At 34.2% G+C, this 20,082-nt stretch overlaps 1 protein-coding gene across 1 annotated transcript; it reads left to right on the top strand.

Annotated features, from left to right (window-relative positions):
• Nucleotides 1-5,611: 5,611 nt before the first annotated feature.
• Nucleotides 5,612-12,201, top strand: DEFB112 (defensin beta 112). The gene is given in 3 exon segments (XM_035294660.3): nucleotides 5,612-5,669; nucleotides 11,974-12,110; nucleotides 12,112-12,201. Coding segments are annotated over 3 exon segments (285 nt in total).
• The last annotated feature ends 7,881 nt before the right edge of the window (nucleotides 12,202-20,082 follow it).

The raw sequence follows: 20,082 nt of genomic DNA, 5'->3' as shown, positions 1-20,082 counted from the left end.
AAAGTTCTTTTTCCTGCATTTGCAGATTTTGTGAAGTTACATGACATGATAAGTATCTTCTTTTCATTTTAAATTTGTTCTTGCTACCACCTTATACATACATCTTATTCTTTATTGTCTACTTCCTGGAAAATAGTATCTTCGCCATTTAAATTACAAAATCTAGGTCATATTTATTTTTCCACTTTTTTTATGCCATTGGATTTAAAAGGCTAGCAAACCCTGGTTCTCATCTATTCCTGGAGAATGTCCTTGAGAAAGACGTTCTCGGGTTGCAAAGCTGACAAGTGCCTTGGAGAAGTTTATATCTCAAAGAGGTAGAGAGAAAATTTGTAATTACATATTTTGAAAGAAAATGATATAAGAAAAGGGAAGTTGGGGGCCCAGAGTCAAAAAGAAACCTCAATAAAGTTTAGTCAATATGCGAAGAAATGCTAAAGCCAGTTTGATCAAGAGCCTTTATGCAGGAAAACATGAACTTTCTGTCTGCTAGGTCAAAGGCAAACAAGATACGCTTTTTTGTCTCTTAGGTGACCTCAGTAATGTCCTCAAATAAGGGGTGTTTGTAGTCTCTTACCTGTCTAGTAAATTACTAGAATAGAAATAACCCATAATCTCTAATTTCTCCTCACCAACCCAGTGGTATTTATAAAATTCTTCACTAGATTTACAAATTTCTTTGATGAAAATAGGTTTTAAATGGAAAATGTAGAGAGAACTTGTAGGAGGGGTATGGGTAGGTCCCCCAAAAGATACTAGTATAGTAGTTCTCAAAATGAGTTTTCTATAGGAGCCAAAATTATTACTAAATTGTTTTCAGACCGCTACAGGGATAAGGGGATTTAGAGACCTACAACTTCTTCTTCTGCAGCTTGATTTTTATCATCAATTTTATTATAACAAAATCCCTAAGTTACAAAGTTTTAAAATTGCCAAAAATCTCCAATTACTTATCTTACAGCTGAGAAGAGAGAAAAGAAATAAGAAGACTTGAGGAAGCTCTAGTGACTATGATTATATATTTAAGATTACTTATACCAGGGTAAGAATTCTAGTTTGTTGACTTGCTGTGTGATCCTGGGCAGTTATTTACCCTCCGTAAGATGGAGAAAACAATATTTGTCTTATAAAGTTATCATGGATAGTAGATAAAATAACATTTAAAGCACAGTCTCTAACTCATAATAAACTTACAAGAAATGATAGAAATTGCGATAATTTTAACAATAGTTACCACTGATGTGTTAAAATATAAATTAAAGATTGTGGGGAAAAAAACCTGGTTATTGCAGAGTTAAAAATTACAACTTCAAATTTAATGATATTCTAGCTTAATTTACTAGCTTAGTAAGTTAAGATCTTACTTTTCTGCACTTTCCAGGCACTCTTAAGTATTGTGAAAAAGAACTAATCAATTTCTGTTTTCACCAACAGCATCTGGGAATAAAGATAAATCTTTATACAATAGCTTATGCAAATTTTACACACTAGATTAGAAATAACAGTAATTTAGGAAAAAATCAAAGTCATGGAGTCCAGTTTAAAAAAGTGAAATATTTCAGAATTGTGGCAAGTTGTACTTTAGGAACTTTTATCAAAATAGTCTAAAGTTGGCTAGGCAGAGTTATAACTATTAGTGTCTATTTTTAATAAATTATAAATAATACATAAAACACAACCTAACCTCTTTAGGTTTCAATGTCTTCATCTATAAAATTTAGTATTCTTCACAATTCTTCAAACTAATTTGTTATGACTCAGATATCTCTGCACATCAAGATTCAGCAATGACTGGTTTATTTTTTAAAAATCTCAAGGATCAAATTGCTATAGCTTAATTTTAAAACTGAGGTTTTAAGAATTTAAACTCATCCCTTGTAACTGTAATGCTTGTCCTCAAGATGGTTTCATTGAGTTTATAAAAAATAGATGACTTATTTTGTGTGACAATGGATTTTTTTTCTTTTCTGACCCTCAGTTCTTTGAATGTTGCATTATTCAACCCAGTATATATTATTTTATGGGTAAGTCTCAGTAATCAAAACTACTAAGGAAATTCTATAAATAAGGAGATTCTTTTGTTTTCTTAAGCAACACCTGAACCGAAAAAAAAATCATCGATGGGCTCCTTACATCTGATAAATAAATTATTTACAGTACAAATCTTTTCTTTTTCTCTGTTTTACAGTTATTGAAGGAAAATACTCTATTCCAAAAGTGTAGTTTTTGTTTCATTCTTATTTCTCATGAAAATATTAAATCCTACATCTCAAAAAAATCCAAAATTAAATGTTATTTTTAAAAATAGTCTAAAAGAGTGAATGCCTTTGCAGTGATAAAGGTGCTGTATATTCATTACCATAATATAATATTAGAAAACGGGGTAACAGATTTGATCAATCTCTAAATTATGAGCCTACACAGCAACCACTTTATATTTAACATATAGGTAAAAATTAAGCTATATAGATGGCAGCGATGTCACTGCTATCTGCTTGTTAAGGCTTAATTAACATATAGGTTTGCTGAGTTTCACTCCAGTTCTTGTTTCAATGAATGAGCGGAACAGAGAGAAAAGAGGACTTGGTGACTCATGAATTCATATTCTATGGAGCTGATGTTCTTCACAGCGACCACTAAGATTAGGTTTAAAAAAGGTTATTTGATGATTGTCTAGATATATCTTTTCAAGCAGAGTTACGGTCTTACCAATATTTAGTTGATAAATGACAAGGAAGCAAAATGGCTGTGTAGTTAATGAAGACGATATTTGAATATGAGCATAAGCACTCAACATCTTTATATACTTTCCTCTAAAGTGTTTGGGAAAATTGAAAGTTGTTTTCTTAGGCAGTGAAAAATAACAGTCTCTTAGGAACAAGGAACAACTTAATTGGGGACATTTTGTTTATTCGTAGGCACCCTCAGTGTTCAAATGAGAGTTACTCTCCTTATTGCTTGACTTGAGGGCAAGTACATTTTGTGCATCTTCATTATCCAGGGTGATGGGGTTTTTGATAAACCTAAATATTGAAGAAACCAGTCACTCACAAATTGTGTTAACTAAATGTTGAAATAGAGAGTAAAGAGAAAATAAAGAATAAAATATTTTCTTCCACATACTAGTGTTTGCTTTAATTTCCTCAGGACAAGGTTTCTTATTAGAGCCACAAAATTTCTGGCCCAGAATCCTTACAATAAGCAAGCTTCAAACATATTTAGATTTATCTGTCCTTCAGTAAAAAAAATACTATACTCAGAAAACACATGAGAACTATTGTCATACAACATTCACAGCATTTATTTTATTCACTTGTCATATATTTATTTGTATGTCTTTATGGAAATAATCTGAGTTTCTTAAGGTGGTGAAAATATTTTATTTATCTGTTTTCTAAACATCTATAGTGACTAGGAGGTGGCCATAAGATCAGTGAATCCAAGTACTCCTGCATAATCTCATTGTTTATTATTTAAAATTCTTAATATATTCAAAACAAAGCAATTTAAAGTGTATGTATTCTCATGTCCAAATACCAAATGTTGAAAGACATAGTCTTGTTCTGTTTTGTGATATAGATTCTGTAGAATGTGTTTAATATATCTGAGATTTATAATATAGGATTAATATTTACCTGTTCAATAAAAGGTGCAGTTTCAGTGTTCTCCGTGGGATTAGACCTGGGTCACAAAGTGCCCTGAGTGAATCACCTGTAATGTTTTCATGTTGCTGTTTGATTTTTCACACTTTGGATTTAACAAATTAAATATTCAAAATAAAATTTCTAAATGACTTTAGGCCTTGCTGTAAGGCAGCAATATTGCACCCCTCTCATGACTTTGGAAAGAGCTAAAATTAAAAATCAACAAGACATTTCTCTTCTCTGCTCTTCTTTCTTTGTGTTTATTTGCAGAAGTTCTGATAAGAGAAAAGGCATAATAAATAATGCATAATTAAATTTGGTTTTTGCTTTCAGTCTCCAATTAGTATTTTGTCTCATCCAGAATAATCAAATGCCCTGTTCTCTTCACAGTTGTACCACAGCAACTTGAAAAGTCACAGGAACGTGGTAGGTGTTCAGTTAATATCTGTTTAATTAGTCTGACATGGGGATGTGTTTAAATAATCTTATACTATGTCAGATGATAGTTAAATCCTCTATAAAGTGAATCCCAGTAAGTTCTTAGCTTTTAGTATAAATTCTTGCCGTTTTTTTTTTGTTTTGTTTTGTTTTTGTTTTTTTTTTTTTTTTTTTTTTTTTTTGAGACAGGGTCTCACTCTGTTGCCCAGGCTAGAATTCAGTGGCAAGATCATGGCTCACTGCAGCCTCAACCTTCCAGGGCTCAGGTGATCTTCCCACCTCAGCTTCCTGATGTAGCTGAGACTACATGTCACCACTCCTGGCTAATTTTCGTATGTTTTGTAGAGATGCGGTTTCACCATGTTGCCCAGACAGGCCTTGAATTCTGGGGCTCAAGTACTCTGTCTGTCTCAGGCCCCCAAAGTGCTGAGACTATGGGCATGAGCCACTGCACCTAGTCAAGTCCTTCACTTTTCATTCATGTTTATCAGTGAAGAATTTCGCTTGGAAGTAAAAAATTATTGATCATATCTCTTTATTACATCGTTCAGGAAACCTTGTCAAGATTCTGATTATCTGTACATGTTTCAGTTGCGACACCTTTGTAAATAACATTCTTATAAATGTAAAATAAATTTGGCCAATATTCACTGGAGATTCATTATACTCAGATTCTTAGTGCTTTCTTTGAGTGTAGTAAGAGTGATTCAGTGGATCATTACTCCCTATGGGGTCTGGGGAACAATATTAGCTCTTTATCATATATCTGTTATAGCAGACTTTGGAAAACTTACAAATTAGCTCAGAAATAACTTCTAATTATGTAGAAAATAACAACAAGCAGAGAAATGTATTCTGGGTTCATAACATTGAATGTTTGTGCATTGACATTCATAAATCCTACTTGAGGGGACAGACCTTTCTTCATGGTATAGATAAGCTCGATAGGATAATATCAATAACATCAGAATACTGTCATGATTTATGTTCATACATATTTTAAATAAAGAAGATATAGATTATAAAATTACCTGACAAATCTGGATCTCAACACTTTATGTGTAAAATTAAATATTCTATATGACAATTTCAGTCTAAAGTTCTATGGTTTGAATTTCTTGTTACATTGAGACTCATTGTTAATACTGGGGCACTAAAATAGTAAATTGAATTATATAAAACTAGTACTTCTAGAGTATGGAGTGAATTGCTGCAGGACTATTTCTGATCTTGGTCACTTAGCAGTTTATACCCATATTCTTGTAACTGTTAAAGTTTCCTTAAGAAACTGACTGCAAGAGAAATCAGCAGACGTGATTTTTTTGTGACAGTACAGCTTTTCTAGCCACAATCTCTTTGAATCTGGCACTATTCACCAAGCATAGAAATGTTCTTGCTCTTAATAAGCTTCAGTAGTCAAAACTATGGAGAAGAATTCTATAAATGTAAGGTTTTTTCCTCCTTGTTTCAACAACAGCTGAGTCAGACAGATGATCTGTACACTGTTTTATACCAAGAAATCATTTACAATGAAGATCCTTCTCTTTTTCTGTATTTTTCTTTTCTTTGGTGTCCTCATTCCACCAGGTAATATGAATATCATTGCTAGAGAAGTCAAGGGACCAGCCTTAAAGTAGGGGAGCTGGGATGTTTAAAGTAGAATTGACATCATAAAATTAGTTTATTAATAGCATAACCATGTCACATTACATTTATTCAAAGCTCTCAGATAAACATATTTGAATAATTTTCAAGCACAGCATCCTGGAAAAGGCTGTAATTCACCTTACTTACAGGAGAATATACATTCATATATAAATGGTTTGAAGAAAATAATGCTACATTGATTTCATCAATCCATGTAACGTTTATTCAACACTCAAATTTAACTGAGTTTGATCTATTAATATATTAGAAAAAACTGGGAAAGTTATGAATTATGCTTGGAAATCATTGATCCCCACATTGATATTATTTATAGCAGAGGTTAATCAGATAAAATGCCTTGCTAAAAGTTTCAAATTGTATTATATTAACGATTGAGACATGTTGCATATCTACTCACTTCCAGTTAAATTCTCCTTTCTCTTTATCTTGCTTCTTTCTCTGATTACCAAGCTATCTGTCAGTATTGAGATCAGAGGAGGAAGCTTAAAATAAACCTGTAGTAACTCATTCTTTTACTGCTACTCTGCCCTAATATTCAAACATAAATAGCCTGTTAGTTGACAATTTCTCACCAAAAGGGGACAAGTAGACAAACTTCAATTAATAATGTAAACCAAGAAGGGAAGTTAATTTAAATCAAATAATACTTTTTCTTTGTTATAAAAATTAATTAGAGCATGCTTATTAGAATTCCCTCCATATTTAGAACTTTTCTGAGGTATGAAGAATTATATAGATTTCAATAAGCACTGATAGATTTTCTTCTTAATACTGATGTTAATAGCTAGTGTTTGTTCTGCCTTTTGCCTCTATCAGTTTATTTTTTTCTAACAATAGCCATGCAAGGTAAACTTATTAATATCCAAGTCATTTATTCATTTAACTGGATATTTAAACATGTGTATGGCATGTTTATCCTTTTGTAAAACCTTTTATAATATATAGGACCATTAAATAGAGTCAAATACATTTGTGTCCTTATTTCTGAAAATATTTTTCTTTTACTTTTAAAATGATTTTTTTTACTCTACAGTGAGCTCTTACCAACCTGTTAGCACTCCTATGAAATTATTGACATATGTAGACTGAAGTTTTAAAAAATGTACTCAAAGACAAATACGTCTTCCACAATATTTGAAAAGGCACAACGTGGGACAGAGAAAAACAGCACAGGTAAAATAAAATAAGTCGAATTGTGTTTTGCACATTTTAATCAATGCTTATCTACTGAAATGAAGTAAATATTCTGAGTATATACTCTACCCCAGTCCCTGTTTACTTATATGTTCTTGCCTTTCACCTCATAGCTTTATAAAGACTGAATTTTAATGTTTAAGACAAGAAATAAATCTTATTTTAATGTTGTAGAGGCTGATTTCTTTTGACAAAATGCTGACTAGACAAATGTTCTTATTATTTACATGAAGAAAGATTCTCTAACCATTGTTTTCAGCAAAATTATTATTTTTTTAAATGTTGTTAATGCAGTTGTGCTTAGGAGTTATACTGTTGCCTCAGCTTCCCTTCTACCTGACAGCCGGCAAACTATTATTATTATTATTATTATTATTATTATTATTATTTTGAGATAGAGTTTCACTCTAATTGCCAGGCTGAAGTGCAATGGTGCTATCTTGGCTCTACAGGTGCCCACCACTATGCCTGGCTAATTTTTTGTATTTTTAGTAGACACGGGGTTTTACCATGTTGGCCAAGCTGTTGGAAAACTCCTGACCTCAGGTGATCCACCCAACTTGGCCTCCCAAAGTGCTGAGATTACAGGCCACTGCACCTGGCCATGGCAAAACTACTTTTATCAATCACCGCTGTTCAAAACCCTGAGATTTTTAAATATAAAAAGTATATCATTATATGAAAAGAGTGATGAAAGTGTTCTGTTTCTTTTAAAGTATGATTTAATTAAGATAATTCAAAAAGGCAACTGAACAAGAAAAGTCTAAACAAGGGACTGGAAACTTAGTTTAAAAAAAATATTTTTGGGGCCGGGCCTGGTGGTTTATGCCTGTAATCCTAGCACTTTGGGAGGATGAGGTGAGTGGATCAAGAGGTCAGGAGTTTGAGACTAGCCTGGCCAACATGGTGAAACCCCATCTATACTAAAAATACAAAAAAAAAAAAAAAAAAAAAAAAAACTAGCCAGGTGTGTTGATGCATGCCTGTAGTCCCAGCTACCCAGGAGGCTGATATAGGAGAATTGCTTGAGTCCAGGAAGCGGAGGTTGCAGTGAGCCAAGATTGCGCCACTGTACTCCAGCCTGGGCAATAGAGGGAGACTCCATTTAAAAAAAAAATTATTTTTGACTAAGTTTCACCGGCTGTCAGGATGATGTTGGAATGGGGCTTTTCAGTGTTCCTTCCTTTACAGAATCATTAATTTGAACAATTATTCATGCACGAAAATGCCTTCTCAAGAGCTACGGAAACCATGTGGGAGATTACAACACCTTGGTAGAGTACAGAAATTAGAAAACACACATTATGCTACCTCTCCCCCAAACCTAGATAGCACAACTTGGAGAGAGACACCATCCCTGTGGAGTAAAGAGAGGGAAATGACCGTGGAACTTTCTCTTGGACCCCAACACTTGGTGGCCTCTCCAAGTAGAACCCAGCACTGAGTAGGCCCCTATGGACTCAGACTTCAGACCAGTACCTGAAGACTGAGCTTCTAAGTCTTCTCTGGCACCAGGGTGGATCTGACAGCCTCTGGCTCTAAGCCAAACCAGCAGACTCAGAGTCTGGGCCCACTGCACCTCTAGGCCTGCCCAGTACCCCCAGTGCTAGTTCAACCACCACAGACTCAGGCTCCAGGCTCAATAATCACTCAGTTTTCAGAGTTTCTCTAGAGCTAAGCTGGCCCCAGTGTTCCTGGGCTCTTGATTTTCCCCCATCACCAAGCTAAACCCTGGGCTTGTCCAAGAACAGGTGAGCTCCATAGCCATAATCAGGTAAGAATCTGAGGACTCAGCCCCGAGGCTGGTCACTGTGAATATAGGCTCCAGGTTCACTCAGTACCTGGCCAGCTCCTGTAACCCCAGACTCACCTTCATTCCAAACCTGTGTTTTAGGACCCACAGCATTTAAAGGTTCTTCCTTCTTCGCCGTTATAGCCCTTGACCAGTCAGTTCAAGGGTAAAATTTCCTTCAGTTCTTGTATATCAGCTTAATAGAGTCAGAGAGTAGAATACAAAAATTGTTACATATGTAACTAGCAAAGGGCCTGAATCTAGAATATATTTAAAATTCTAATAAATAAATGTAAAAGGCTAGGTAATTCAGTAGAAATATGGAAAAAAGATTTACGCAACTTTAAAGAGTGGATATAAAATTTCTTTCAAGTGCTCATCCTCACTTTCAATCAAGAAAATGCTAATTCAATCCATGATAAACTACCACCATATATTCAACAGAATATTCAAAATTTGAAATCTACCCAACATATTATTAAATACGCTGCAAGAAATAGTACAAGAATGTTAAAAGCAGCCATATTCTCCCTGTAGCAAGTAACCTATATGATTATCTAAAGTGTATTAGAAAAACAAAGTGAATGCTATGTATTAATGAAAATCAGTACTGCACAACTACATCCAACCACATAGTTGAAGTACATGAATATAAATTAAGAAATCCAGAAGCAAATGAACCGTGTGGTTCTCTCTCTCTAGGAAACACACACACACACACACACACACACACACACACACAGCTCCTCAATTTATGGTGGAATTATGTCTTTATATATTTAGACATTTTCGGTTGAAAATATCATGAATTGAAATTACATTTGATACCCCCTACCTGGCAGAACAATATAGCTTAGCCTACCCTAGTTTAAACATGCTCAGAATACTTACATTAGCCTACAATTTGGCAAAATCATCTAACACAAAGTGTATTTTATAATATATTATTGAATATCTCATGAAGTGGACTTGATAATGTACTAAAAGCAACAAACAGAATTGTTGTATGGGCACTTGTAGTGTGATCTCCACTGAATGTATTTGTTTTTTGCATCATTCTGAAGATGAAAAATCGAGTCAAACCATTTTAATTCGGGGACCACCAGTATAAACAGTCACGTGCTGCAAAACAGTGTTTCAGTCAATGTCAGACTGCATATAGGACAGTGGTCCCATACTTAAAATACCATTTAACTGTTCCTTTACTATGTTTAGATACATAAATACTTACCATTAAGTGACAGTTGCCTAAAGTATTCAGTCCAGTAACATGTACACGTTTGTAGTACAGGAGCAATAGGCTATACCTTATAGCCTAGATGGTTACACAAACCATCTAGGTTTGTGTAAGTACAGTTCATGGTGTTTGCACAAGGACAGAATCACCTAATGGCACATTTCTCAAAACATATCCATATCCTTAAATGACACATGATTATATATACCTATGTACACATGTATTTGTTTGTATGTATGTATATATACATTTGTGTGTATATCTAGATTTATACATATTTTTATGTGTACATATGTTCAAAAACAGAAGTAAAAAAATGCATACTTGAGGGATACACATATTAACATAAGGCAAAGTAAGGAAGTGAGTGCTTAATTCAGGACAGTGATTACTCTTAGCCAGAAGGAGGGGGTTATGATGAGATGAGAGTGTGTGTAGCTTCTAGTAATATCTTATTTCTTGATGCAGGTAGTAATATCATGGCTATTTCATTTACAATAATACATCAAGCTCTGCATTTATATTTGTGTTCCTTCTTTCAGAAGGAAATACCCTTTTGAAATACTGTTTTGTGAACAGAACTATGCTGAGGTTACTTAATTATGAAATATACCTTTTCTATTTCAGGTTAAATATTGGGCTTGAATTATTATTACTATTATTCATATTACTATTACTATTTACCAGTAATATACAATTATTAGCAAAGATAGCTGCTTAGAGTGCTAGCTCCTAGGTTACTGAGTTCACGACACTGCAAATCCAGAGTATGGTGACAAGAGTGTCCTCTGAGAGTGGAGTCTCAAAATCCTCAATTATTTGAAATGCTTGCTGCAAACTGTGTGTGTAACAATGCTACGGTATATAAAATGATATATATGTACTTTATTTAAAAAGATGGTCAAGAAATTGGTTATAGAATAAAAAGGTTTTTGAGATGAAAGCATACTTATAGACATCAGTGATAAGAACTTACTCATTTTCATCCACCATCTGAAATATGTCCAGCAATGCATGCTCATATTAGTCTAGTAGTGGTAGATGCGTTCTTCCTAAGACAATCTCTTCCAGGATTTTTATAAAACTTTTAATTAATGAAAAAATTATTATATGGTGTTAAAACCTGGCTCTCCAGTGATCTGTGCCATTTATTGGTAGTTTTATTCTGTGGAGATACAGAGAATAAATGAATACCTGCAACTATCCATCAGAACTTCTGATAGTGACAGAAAGACCTTATATCTAGATATATATGTCATTTCTTATGATTGTGGAAGTTACAAAGTCGAAGCAATTATGTTATAAAGTGAAATTCAAAACGTTTTAAAAAGTTTCTATAGCATTGGAAACTTTTGGATGAAAGAGAAAAAAAGGCAAGCCAGCACAAGAAAATTAAGAACCTTGACGAAATATTCACTATTTCCACAGCTTGTGGGTTATTTACTATTTCCTTACTCTTATTACTCCAAAGCGTCTATTTATTTTTTTAGCAGACATCTCTTGTGCTTGACTCTAGGGTGCAGATCCAAGAGGAGATGAGATATCTAAGGAAAATAAAATTGTATATTTCAATATTTTAGAACTGCTCAAGTCAGGTTAAAAGGAACAATGGAATCTTATAAAGGAAGAGAACATTTACCACAGAACAGTACTGAGGATGAATAATAAATGAGAGGATGGAGATCATCTCACCCATATCAAATGGTTCTAGAAAATGGGCAAGACAGACAGAGGAAGGTGTTAATAAATTGCAAGCCCTCCAGAAATCCCTTATTGAGTCATGACAAAATTATTTAAAATGAATATGAATGGAACCTCTAGTTTAGGAACAGTATACTTATTGATTTCCTTGATCTCCTCTGATATGAACAAAAATAATTAAGCCAAATATTCATTTTTAAATTTCTCTTTTGTTGTCTGTGATTACTTCCATGTGTTCTTTTAAATCTCGGCAGTTCCTCCCTCGATTATTAATCCCAGTTCTTCATGTCTTCCTTCAGTCAGAAGTAAAGGGCACCATATAATCTTTAATTGGTGGAATGCATGTATAATGATTGGTGGTCAATGTAAAAATCAATGTGATGATAGTGAATTTAGGATGTCATACTGTGAAAGACCTACAACTCTCTGCTGCATTAAAAAAATGTGACACTACGGACCCAAATAATTGGATCTCAAAGGACTCAGTAGAAACTCAAGAATGGTACCCAAAAGACTCAAGTCATTGAAGAGATCCATCTACAAGAAGATGATCCAACTTAACAAAGTTTTCTCGTTATTTCATAACTTCATTAATAACCTCTAATTTCTGTGCATGCACACCTATATTAAATAAATAATTAAATAAAATATATTTCAGCCTGAAACATTTATAAACATTGTGCCTGCTTGGAAGAAAGACTCAGAATACAGAGCAGGGATTTGAACTCAGAAATAGAAGCAGGCTGGAAAAGAAAGTCCGTGATGGGACTACCAAGTTTAGTGAGATTCTGGGGGCAATTCCTTATTTAGTATGAAAAGCATATTGTGAGTCAGTGAAATATTATCAAAAATTCTTCGAGAAGTCTCTGGAGTGAAGACAGAGTTGATAAGAGATGTGATCCCTGAACTAGTAAAATTTGTTGCAAGAAATTCGAAGGACTATGAAATCCTAACTTTTTTATATTGGTTATACTTCTTGATTATACTTTTTCTCTCTGTTTTGAAATAATTATGAAAATAAAAACTACCTTTTTTCCCAAATTAATCCCAAAAGGTAGAATAGAGGGCGGCTATATCGAGGAGGAAAAAGAAGTATGGTAAATCCCTGTAGCTCATTGCAACAATAATAAGGTGGAATTATGATTAACTTTTTTGCTCTGTTTTACTTGCTTAGTGTTGTTAATATGTTTCCACATGTTATCAGATGATTCTTGCCATGCTAGTTATTGGTGACTTAGTAAATTTTAGGCTTTTTAAGTATAATGTAAGAGAATTATATTTGTGTGTATGTATGCACACACATGTAATTTCTATTATAGAAATCTCTGTCATAGCCAGGGGTTATGTGGCAAGGATGTGTTAACAAAGTCTAAAATGTGGCTTTAGGGAACGGGTCAGCTTATTACCTCATCTAGATTAAAGAATTTCCCCTTAGTCAAACATTTTGAAATTTGAACTCTAAAAATAGGTGATGATTTTGCAGAACCTGGTATGTGCTAAATATTACTTAAAGAATGTTCTATAGGCTGTTTCCTTGGCTGGCACGTTATTTATTATGTGACTTATAATCTTTGGACTAAGGCCACATGAAGAAAAAGGAGCTAGTCACTTAAATTTATATGGTAACAGGTATTTAAGTTGAGGTTACTTGTACCCAGTAGGTTTTTTAAGATGCTGTGACATGTACACATGTCAGCTTTGAGTTAATATAACCAAAGCATATTCTGTATACAGTTTCTGGGCATATAGGAAAATGCATTTAGGTTTCCAAAATAGACATGGTGTTTCTGGTATGTATAATACTATGCTCTCTGACCAGTGTCAATTTGGAGCTAAATAATCGTATTTTTGTCTTGTGATTTTGGTTTATGATCCAAACTCTGAACCCCACTTCAGGGTCTCACAGTATACTGTAATCTAATTTAATGTACCTGTGGTGGAATAGATGAAAATTATGAGTAAAGCTGCTATAATTTTATTAACATGTGCATTCATTATTATTGGTTATATACCTATGAGTAGAAAAGTTTCAACATAAACTATTTGTATTATTATCTCTAAGAGATATTGACAGTATAAGGTGATTATGCCAATTTAAGTTCCCATAAGCAGTGTACCAGAGTTCCAGCTGGTTCACATTTTTTCTAATTTTAGCTCTTCTGCTGTATGGTTAAGTGCATATCATCTTGGTCTTAATTTCCATTTTCATCTCCATTAATGATGTTGATAGCCTCTCCATAATTAGTGTTGATACTTACTGGCCATTAGATATGCTCTTTTGTGAATTTATGTTTGAGTCTTGGGCACATTTTTTTTTTAGGGGTTGGATGATTTTTTCCTATTGACTTGAAAGAGTTTCTACAGAAAGTGAGAGGAAAAAAAAAAGAAAGAAAAGAAAAGAGAAATATAACAGTTGGCCATTTTGTTGTTGTTGTTTTCTGTAAATATTTTTCCAAACTCTGAGTATCAGTTGCCTGAACTTCCAAAACATGAATTTAAGATCAGCAGTGAGTACTAGAACTCTGGAATTGGAAAGAGACAGCACACAGCTGGTGGCTCCAAGGAAAAGGAAGTGATAGAGAATTTTGGTGAGAGCCTGTTCTCTTATCCATGAACTGAGATAGACCCACGTGGGAGAATGGGAGATTTGATATCATGTGGCTCTGCTTGATTTAAGGTGAGGTAACAGATGATAAATTAGCTTTTTCTGCTTTAAGCTAGCTTTTTCTATCACAAGCCAATTGGGTCTTGTAAGCAAAAATAAGAGTTATTGCTGAAGTTCCTTATCTTTATAAAAATATATCTATCTACACTATTGTTTTCTGGTGATCTTTCTGTTACAGGATTGTTAGATTTATCTTTCTACTCTTTTCTAAAAAGTCTGCCATGCATTTTTATTGAGATAAGGAATAATGAAGATTTTTCTAATGGATAAAGTAAAATAATAATTTGTATGACAAGTAAATAGAATTCCTTCATTGTTGTAAAGGGAATTCTGTTCTCTACTTGACCAGTAAAGATAATATACACGTCATTTCACCACTTTTATTATACAGGAAAGTGATATTTTGATAGATTCAAAATAATTAGATTTCATATTATTAATTGACTAGATCATTTCTTTATTTTATAGTTAATGAAGAGAATCCAGTTTGTTTGGTATCAAACATAGAGAGAAGGAAAAAATAAAATAAGAATTTTAAAAGTAAGAGAAAAAAGACTTTTTCAACCTTAAATTTGACACAATAAAACAATTTCGAAATCTTCAGGAGTTTTAAATTAAATAACTATATTCTACTTAAATTTGAATGATATTACTTTACATTGCTTTTTCTTACACATGCCATGGTGGTTTCCTGCATCCATTCCCTGCCCCCTGTCATCTACATTAGGTATTTCTCCTAATGTTAGTCATCCCCAATCCCCCCATCCCATGCTACCCCTCCCCTAGCCCTCTCAGCCCCCAACAGGCCCTGGTATGTGATGTTCCCCTCCCTATGTCCATGTGTTCTCATTGTTCAAAACCCACTTATGAGTGAGAACATGCAGTGTCTGGTTTTCTGTTCTTGTGTCAGTTTGATGAGAATGATGGTTTCCAGCATCATCCATATCCCTATAAAGGACATGAACTCATCCTTTTTATGGCTGCATAGTATTCCATGGCATATATGTGCCACATTTTCTTTAGCCAGTATACATTGATGAGCATTTGGGTTGGTTCCAAGTCTTTGCTATTGTAAACAATGCCACAATAAACATATATCCCAGGGGAGATAAAATGTAAACTTTGGAAAATAATTTAAAATTAGCCAACAAAAGAAGAAGCATGGTTGGTGTTGAAAATATTTTATACATAGCATGTTCCATATGCTTAAAGAAATATACATGAGCTGAGCAGAGTGGCTCATGTCTACAATCCAAGCAGCTGGAGAGGCTGAGTGGGGGAGGATCACTTGAGGTCAGGAGTTTGAGACCAGCGTAGGAACACAGTGAGACTACATCACTTAAAAAAAAATGTAAATTTAGCCAGGCATGGTTGTGTGTGCCAGTAATGCTATCTACTCTAGAGGCTGAGGAAGAAGGATAGGTTGAGCCCAGGATTTGGCCACTGAAGTGAGTCATGATGATGCCACTGCGCTCCAGCCTTAGCAACAGAACAAGACCCTGACCCTAAAAAATATAAAAGTGTAAAAGAGTACAGTCAATGCAGAAAACAATAGGTACTTTAACATGGCTGACACATAGATTATGCATTTGGAACCTGTAGGAAATAAGAGAGAAAAATTAGAATTAAGGTATGTTTGGGAGTTTAGATATTTCTTATAGATAATAATGGATAGATTTTCTGGGAATATAAACAAGAAATTTAATGATCAAACAGGATTTTAATACAATCAATCTAGCAGTTTGAAGAATTCATTGGAGTGTATTGACAGAAAAACACAGAAATATAAATTTTGGTCATAAAAATTACTCCTTAAATACAGGAATAACGAGCACTGTGACAAACACAGAAATGCTGGGAAAGAGGATTGGATGAATTTAAAGTCATATGGAAAGAATCTATTCCACGTTGTATTAGTTTCTTCAGGCTACCATAAAAGTACCATAATCTGGCTGGGTTAAAACAACAAACATTTTTTCCCTAAAAGTTCTGGGGGCTAGAAGTCTGAAATCAAGATGTCAGCAAGGCCATGCTTGCTGTGAAACTTCCAGAGTTAAAATACTCAGAAGCTACCATATTCACACGTTTCTGGCATGCCATAAAATAATATTAACTACAATCATTATGCTAACATTAAAAAAAAAAAAAAAACTAGTGGAGTTTCAAGATGGCCAGGAGATTCACCCCGGAAGTGCTGCTCCCAACCAGAGAAATTGGGATTTCCACTGAACCAGCATTGTTTGAACAGATTTTCAACGAGAAAATACAGAATAGGGACAGAGAAAAGTAGCATACGCTGATGCTGAAGAAAATAAGCTGGGAACCGCACATGGGGTACATGAACACTAGGGCTAGTTCCCGCCTCAAATAGCCTCTGGGGCAGGGGTGAGAGACTATCCACTCTCACCTTGGACCTCTGGGATCCTGTCTGCCAGGGATTCCAGACCTGCATGACGTTTGAGCTGGCAGGGGAATCTTCCCAGAGATTAGACAGAGATGGAGCTTCAGCAGGCACAAAGCTAGACTTTTGAGTATGGGAGAGCTCCATTTGAGCTCTGCTATGGATGCCCATCCCAGGGCTCCCTGTCACTCTGAGAGGCTCTGGCCCTAGCTAACCAAAGAATGGGAGATTGCAGAGCCAGCTTCCCAGTGGGAATGGGGCATGTAGATCCTGCAGCCACCCCGCTCCCCTTACCTCCAACCCCCAGCCCCAGGCCTGCCAGTCCCTCCCAGGGCTCCTGTCTGGCCACCCTACAGAAATATAGACACAGCACATGCTCCACTGCCCAGCCTGGGTGCTTTGTTTCAACTGCATGCATTTTGGCAGCCTGGAACCCTTGGGATCCCACAAAACACCTGGAACCCAAACCTGAGAGTTCACAGGAGGGAGGAGCCATAAGCAAGTCTTGGTGTTTCAGGGCTGCAGCCTGCAGCTAAGGAGTACCTGGGATGTCTGCCAAGCACTGGAGCCAGGGAGAAGCTCACATGCACAAAAACTAAGATGGGTGAGTTATGCAGGTTGGCCGGCTGAATATCTCAGCATCTCAGTTGTATTAAACTAAGGTGAATCAAATGCTTAATCTTGAACCAATTACAATGTCAGCGAATTCCACTCACCATTTTGCTCATAGTAATTATCCATGAATCAAAGTAGATTTATTTATACCCAAGATAATCTAATGCACAATAGGGTATTTTATAATGGCTGCTAATTGGAGGCAACCATCAATGTCAATTATACCATCCATCAATTACCAGAATAGACTTTTTTACTGGGCAATAAACCTTTCCTAACTTTTATAGTTGTAATATTTTATATAATATAATTAATATTCAGTTTTTCATAGTTGTTTGTTTACTACGCTATTATAAATTGTAGAGCATATTTTATTATAGATTAATTTTTTCATTGCTATTATTTCTATAAATTAGTTGCTTTGGAAGCACCTATGTATGATAGTGTTTTTATTTTGGTTTCATCCAAATTGCATAGGCAATTACTTTATACAAACTTAATATTAGAAATCTTTTTCTCAAATATATTATTGATATTTTTTAAATCATGTATTTAGATACATTTTATTGTTTCTCATCATCACAGATCATCATCTAATTTCTTGTTGATGCTAAGCAAAATGAGAATTTTTTTAATGTCATAGAATGTAAGAATTGCAAAGGATTATTGAGCTTATAGATCATCTTATCCAATTTCCTACATGTTAAAGTATTATAAATAAAATTATATTTTTGTCAGATTAAAATTTATTCTATTTTCACTAATTTGAACTTATACTAATCTTCTCAACTTTTATCCTAAACTGTTATTATAAAAACAAATGTCTAGACACAGATTTTATACTCCTCACCAAAATTAATTCAAAATGGATCAGACTACTACACCATATAGCCTAGCCTAGGTGTTTCATAAGCTATCCCATCTAGGTTTCTATAACTCTATAATGTTTGCACAATTATGAAATTGACTAATGACTCATTTCTCAAAACATATCCCTGTCATTAAGAGATGTATGACTGTATGTGTATATATGTATATATGTAACTATGCACACACAAACATTTATGGAAATTGGCTCATGAGATTATGGAGACTAAGAAGTTCCATCATATGCCTTCTGCAAACTAGAGAACCAAGAAAGTTAGGGTTGAAACTTAGTCGAAGTCTGAAGGCCTGTGAACTAAGTGGAGTGAGTACTGGTGTACGTTCCAGAGTTCAAAGCCCTAGAATCAGGAACTCCAACGTCCCAGAGCAGGAGAAGATGGATACCCCAGTTTATGAAGAGTGACAGAAAATTAACCCTTCTCTGCCTTTTTGTTCTACCTGGGCCCTTAAGAATTGGATGCTTCCTCCTTACATTGGTGAGGACAGAACTTCTTTACTCATTTTGCTAATTCAAACACCAATCTTTTCTGTAAACAATCTCACAGACATAGCCAGAAATAATGTTCACCAACTGTTTGAACATTCTTTACTAGTCAAGTTGACACACAAACCTAACAATTATACCAAAATGTGAAATCAATAACTGAACTATGAGTTTTAGTGTTCAATTACATTTGTTGAAAAAAATGTGACATGGTGATGTAAAGAAATTGTCTTCCTCCTATCAACTAATGCTGCATTTTCAATTTTTTTTCTCTCCCAGAAAGGAAATATAGATAAATCAAGTTCCCCATTTTGATTTAATTCAAAAGGATTTCTTTGTATTTTATAATATGAAGCATTTGTTGTAAAGGATAACAATTACTAGGGAAATAAGTTCATATCTCTTGATTTTACTTTTCTCACCAGTAATATGAATGTATTTCATTAGAAACTGTAAGCAGCCTTAAATTCTTTATTAATATATGCTGCAGATTCTATGACTCTGAAACATTTTTCTAAGGTATTACAGAATGAGTGACTTAGGTTTCCTAGACTAATATGTGGCCCCTTTCAGCAGCATTAGCATTTGATGATCTTGTTAGAAAAGGAAATTTTAGTCCCTATTCCAGACATACTAAATCAGAAATACTGGGAATTGGACCTGACAATCTGATTTTAGCAAGCTTTCTAGGGGATTCTGATGCAGCTAAAGTTTAGAAACCACTGTCCTAAAAATTGTCTTAACTATGTGGTAGGAAATAATTGATTAATTGTTTTTCATTATAACATCAGCTTCTGGATATTGGGCAAAACTTCCATCTCTTTCTCACATATCTGAAATAATAGGTTTTTTATAAGCATGCAATTTAGATCAGATATGAAACTTTCAGTTCCATAAACAGAATTTAAAATATTGAACCTGAAATTTTGAAATTAGATAATTATAGAAAATGTATAAATCATACTTAAAGACCGGTAAAGCATATTCCCCACACTTATTGGTAAATCCAGAATTTACTGATTATTTAAATAATTGCATATTATATTAATTGAAATAAAGTCACTTAATCTCCCTGATTCTCATTATTTTATCTGCAAAACAAAACTGATCTCAATGCAGGCATTTTCCATAAAATTTTATTATTAAGTCGTTGAAAAATTTAATACTAAGGCATAATAATATTTAATATTAAATATAACATAGAATAGAGAAGAAGATTACTAGAACATTTAGCAATCCAAATATATATCTCCTATAAATAAGTCTCTTAAAGACTATGTGTTTATGAAAGTCTAGTTAAGGTTACACAGCAGGTTTTACTTTTATGAGAAAGATTTAATAACACTTTTTGAGTCCAC

Source organism: Callithrix jacchus, chromosome 4 (assembly GCF_049354715.1).
Source record: "Callithrix jacchus isolate 240 chromosome 4, calJac240_pri, whole genome shotgun sequence".
NCBI lineage: Eukaryota > Metazoa > Chordata > Mammalia > Primates > Cebidae > Callithrix > Callithrix jacchus.
Note: the sequence above shows the minus strand (reverse complement) of the source record. Positions and strands in the feature narration are given on the sequence as shown.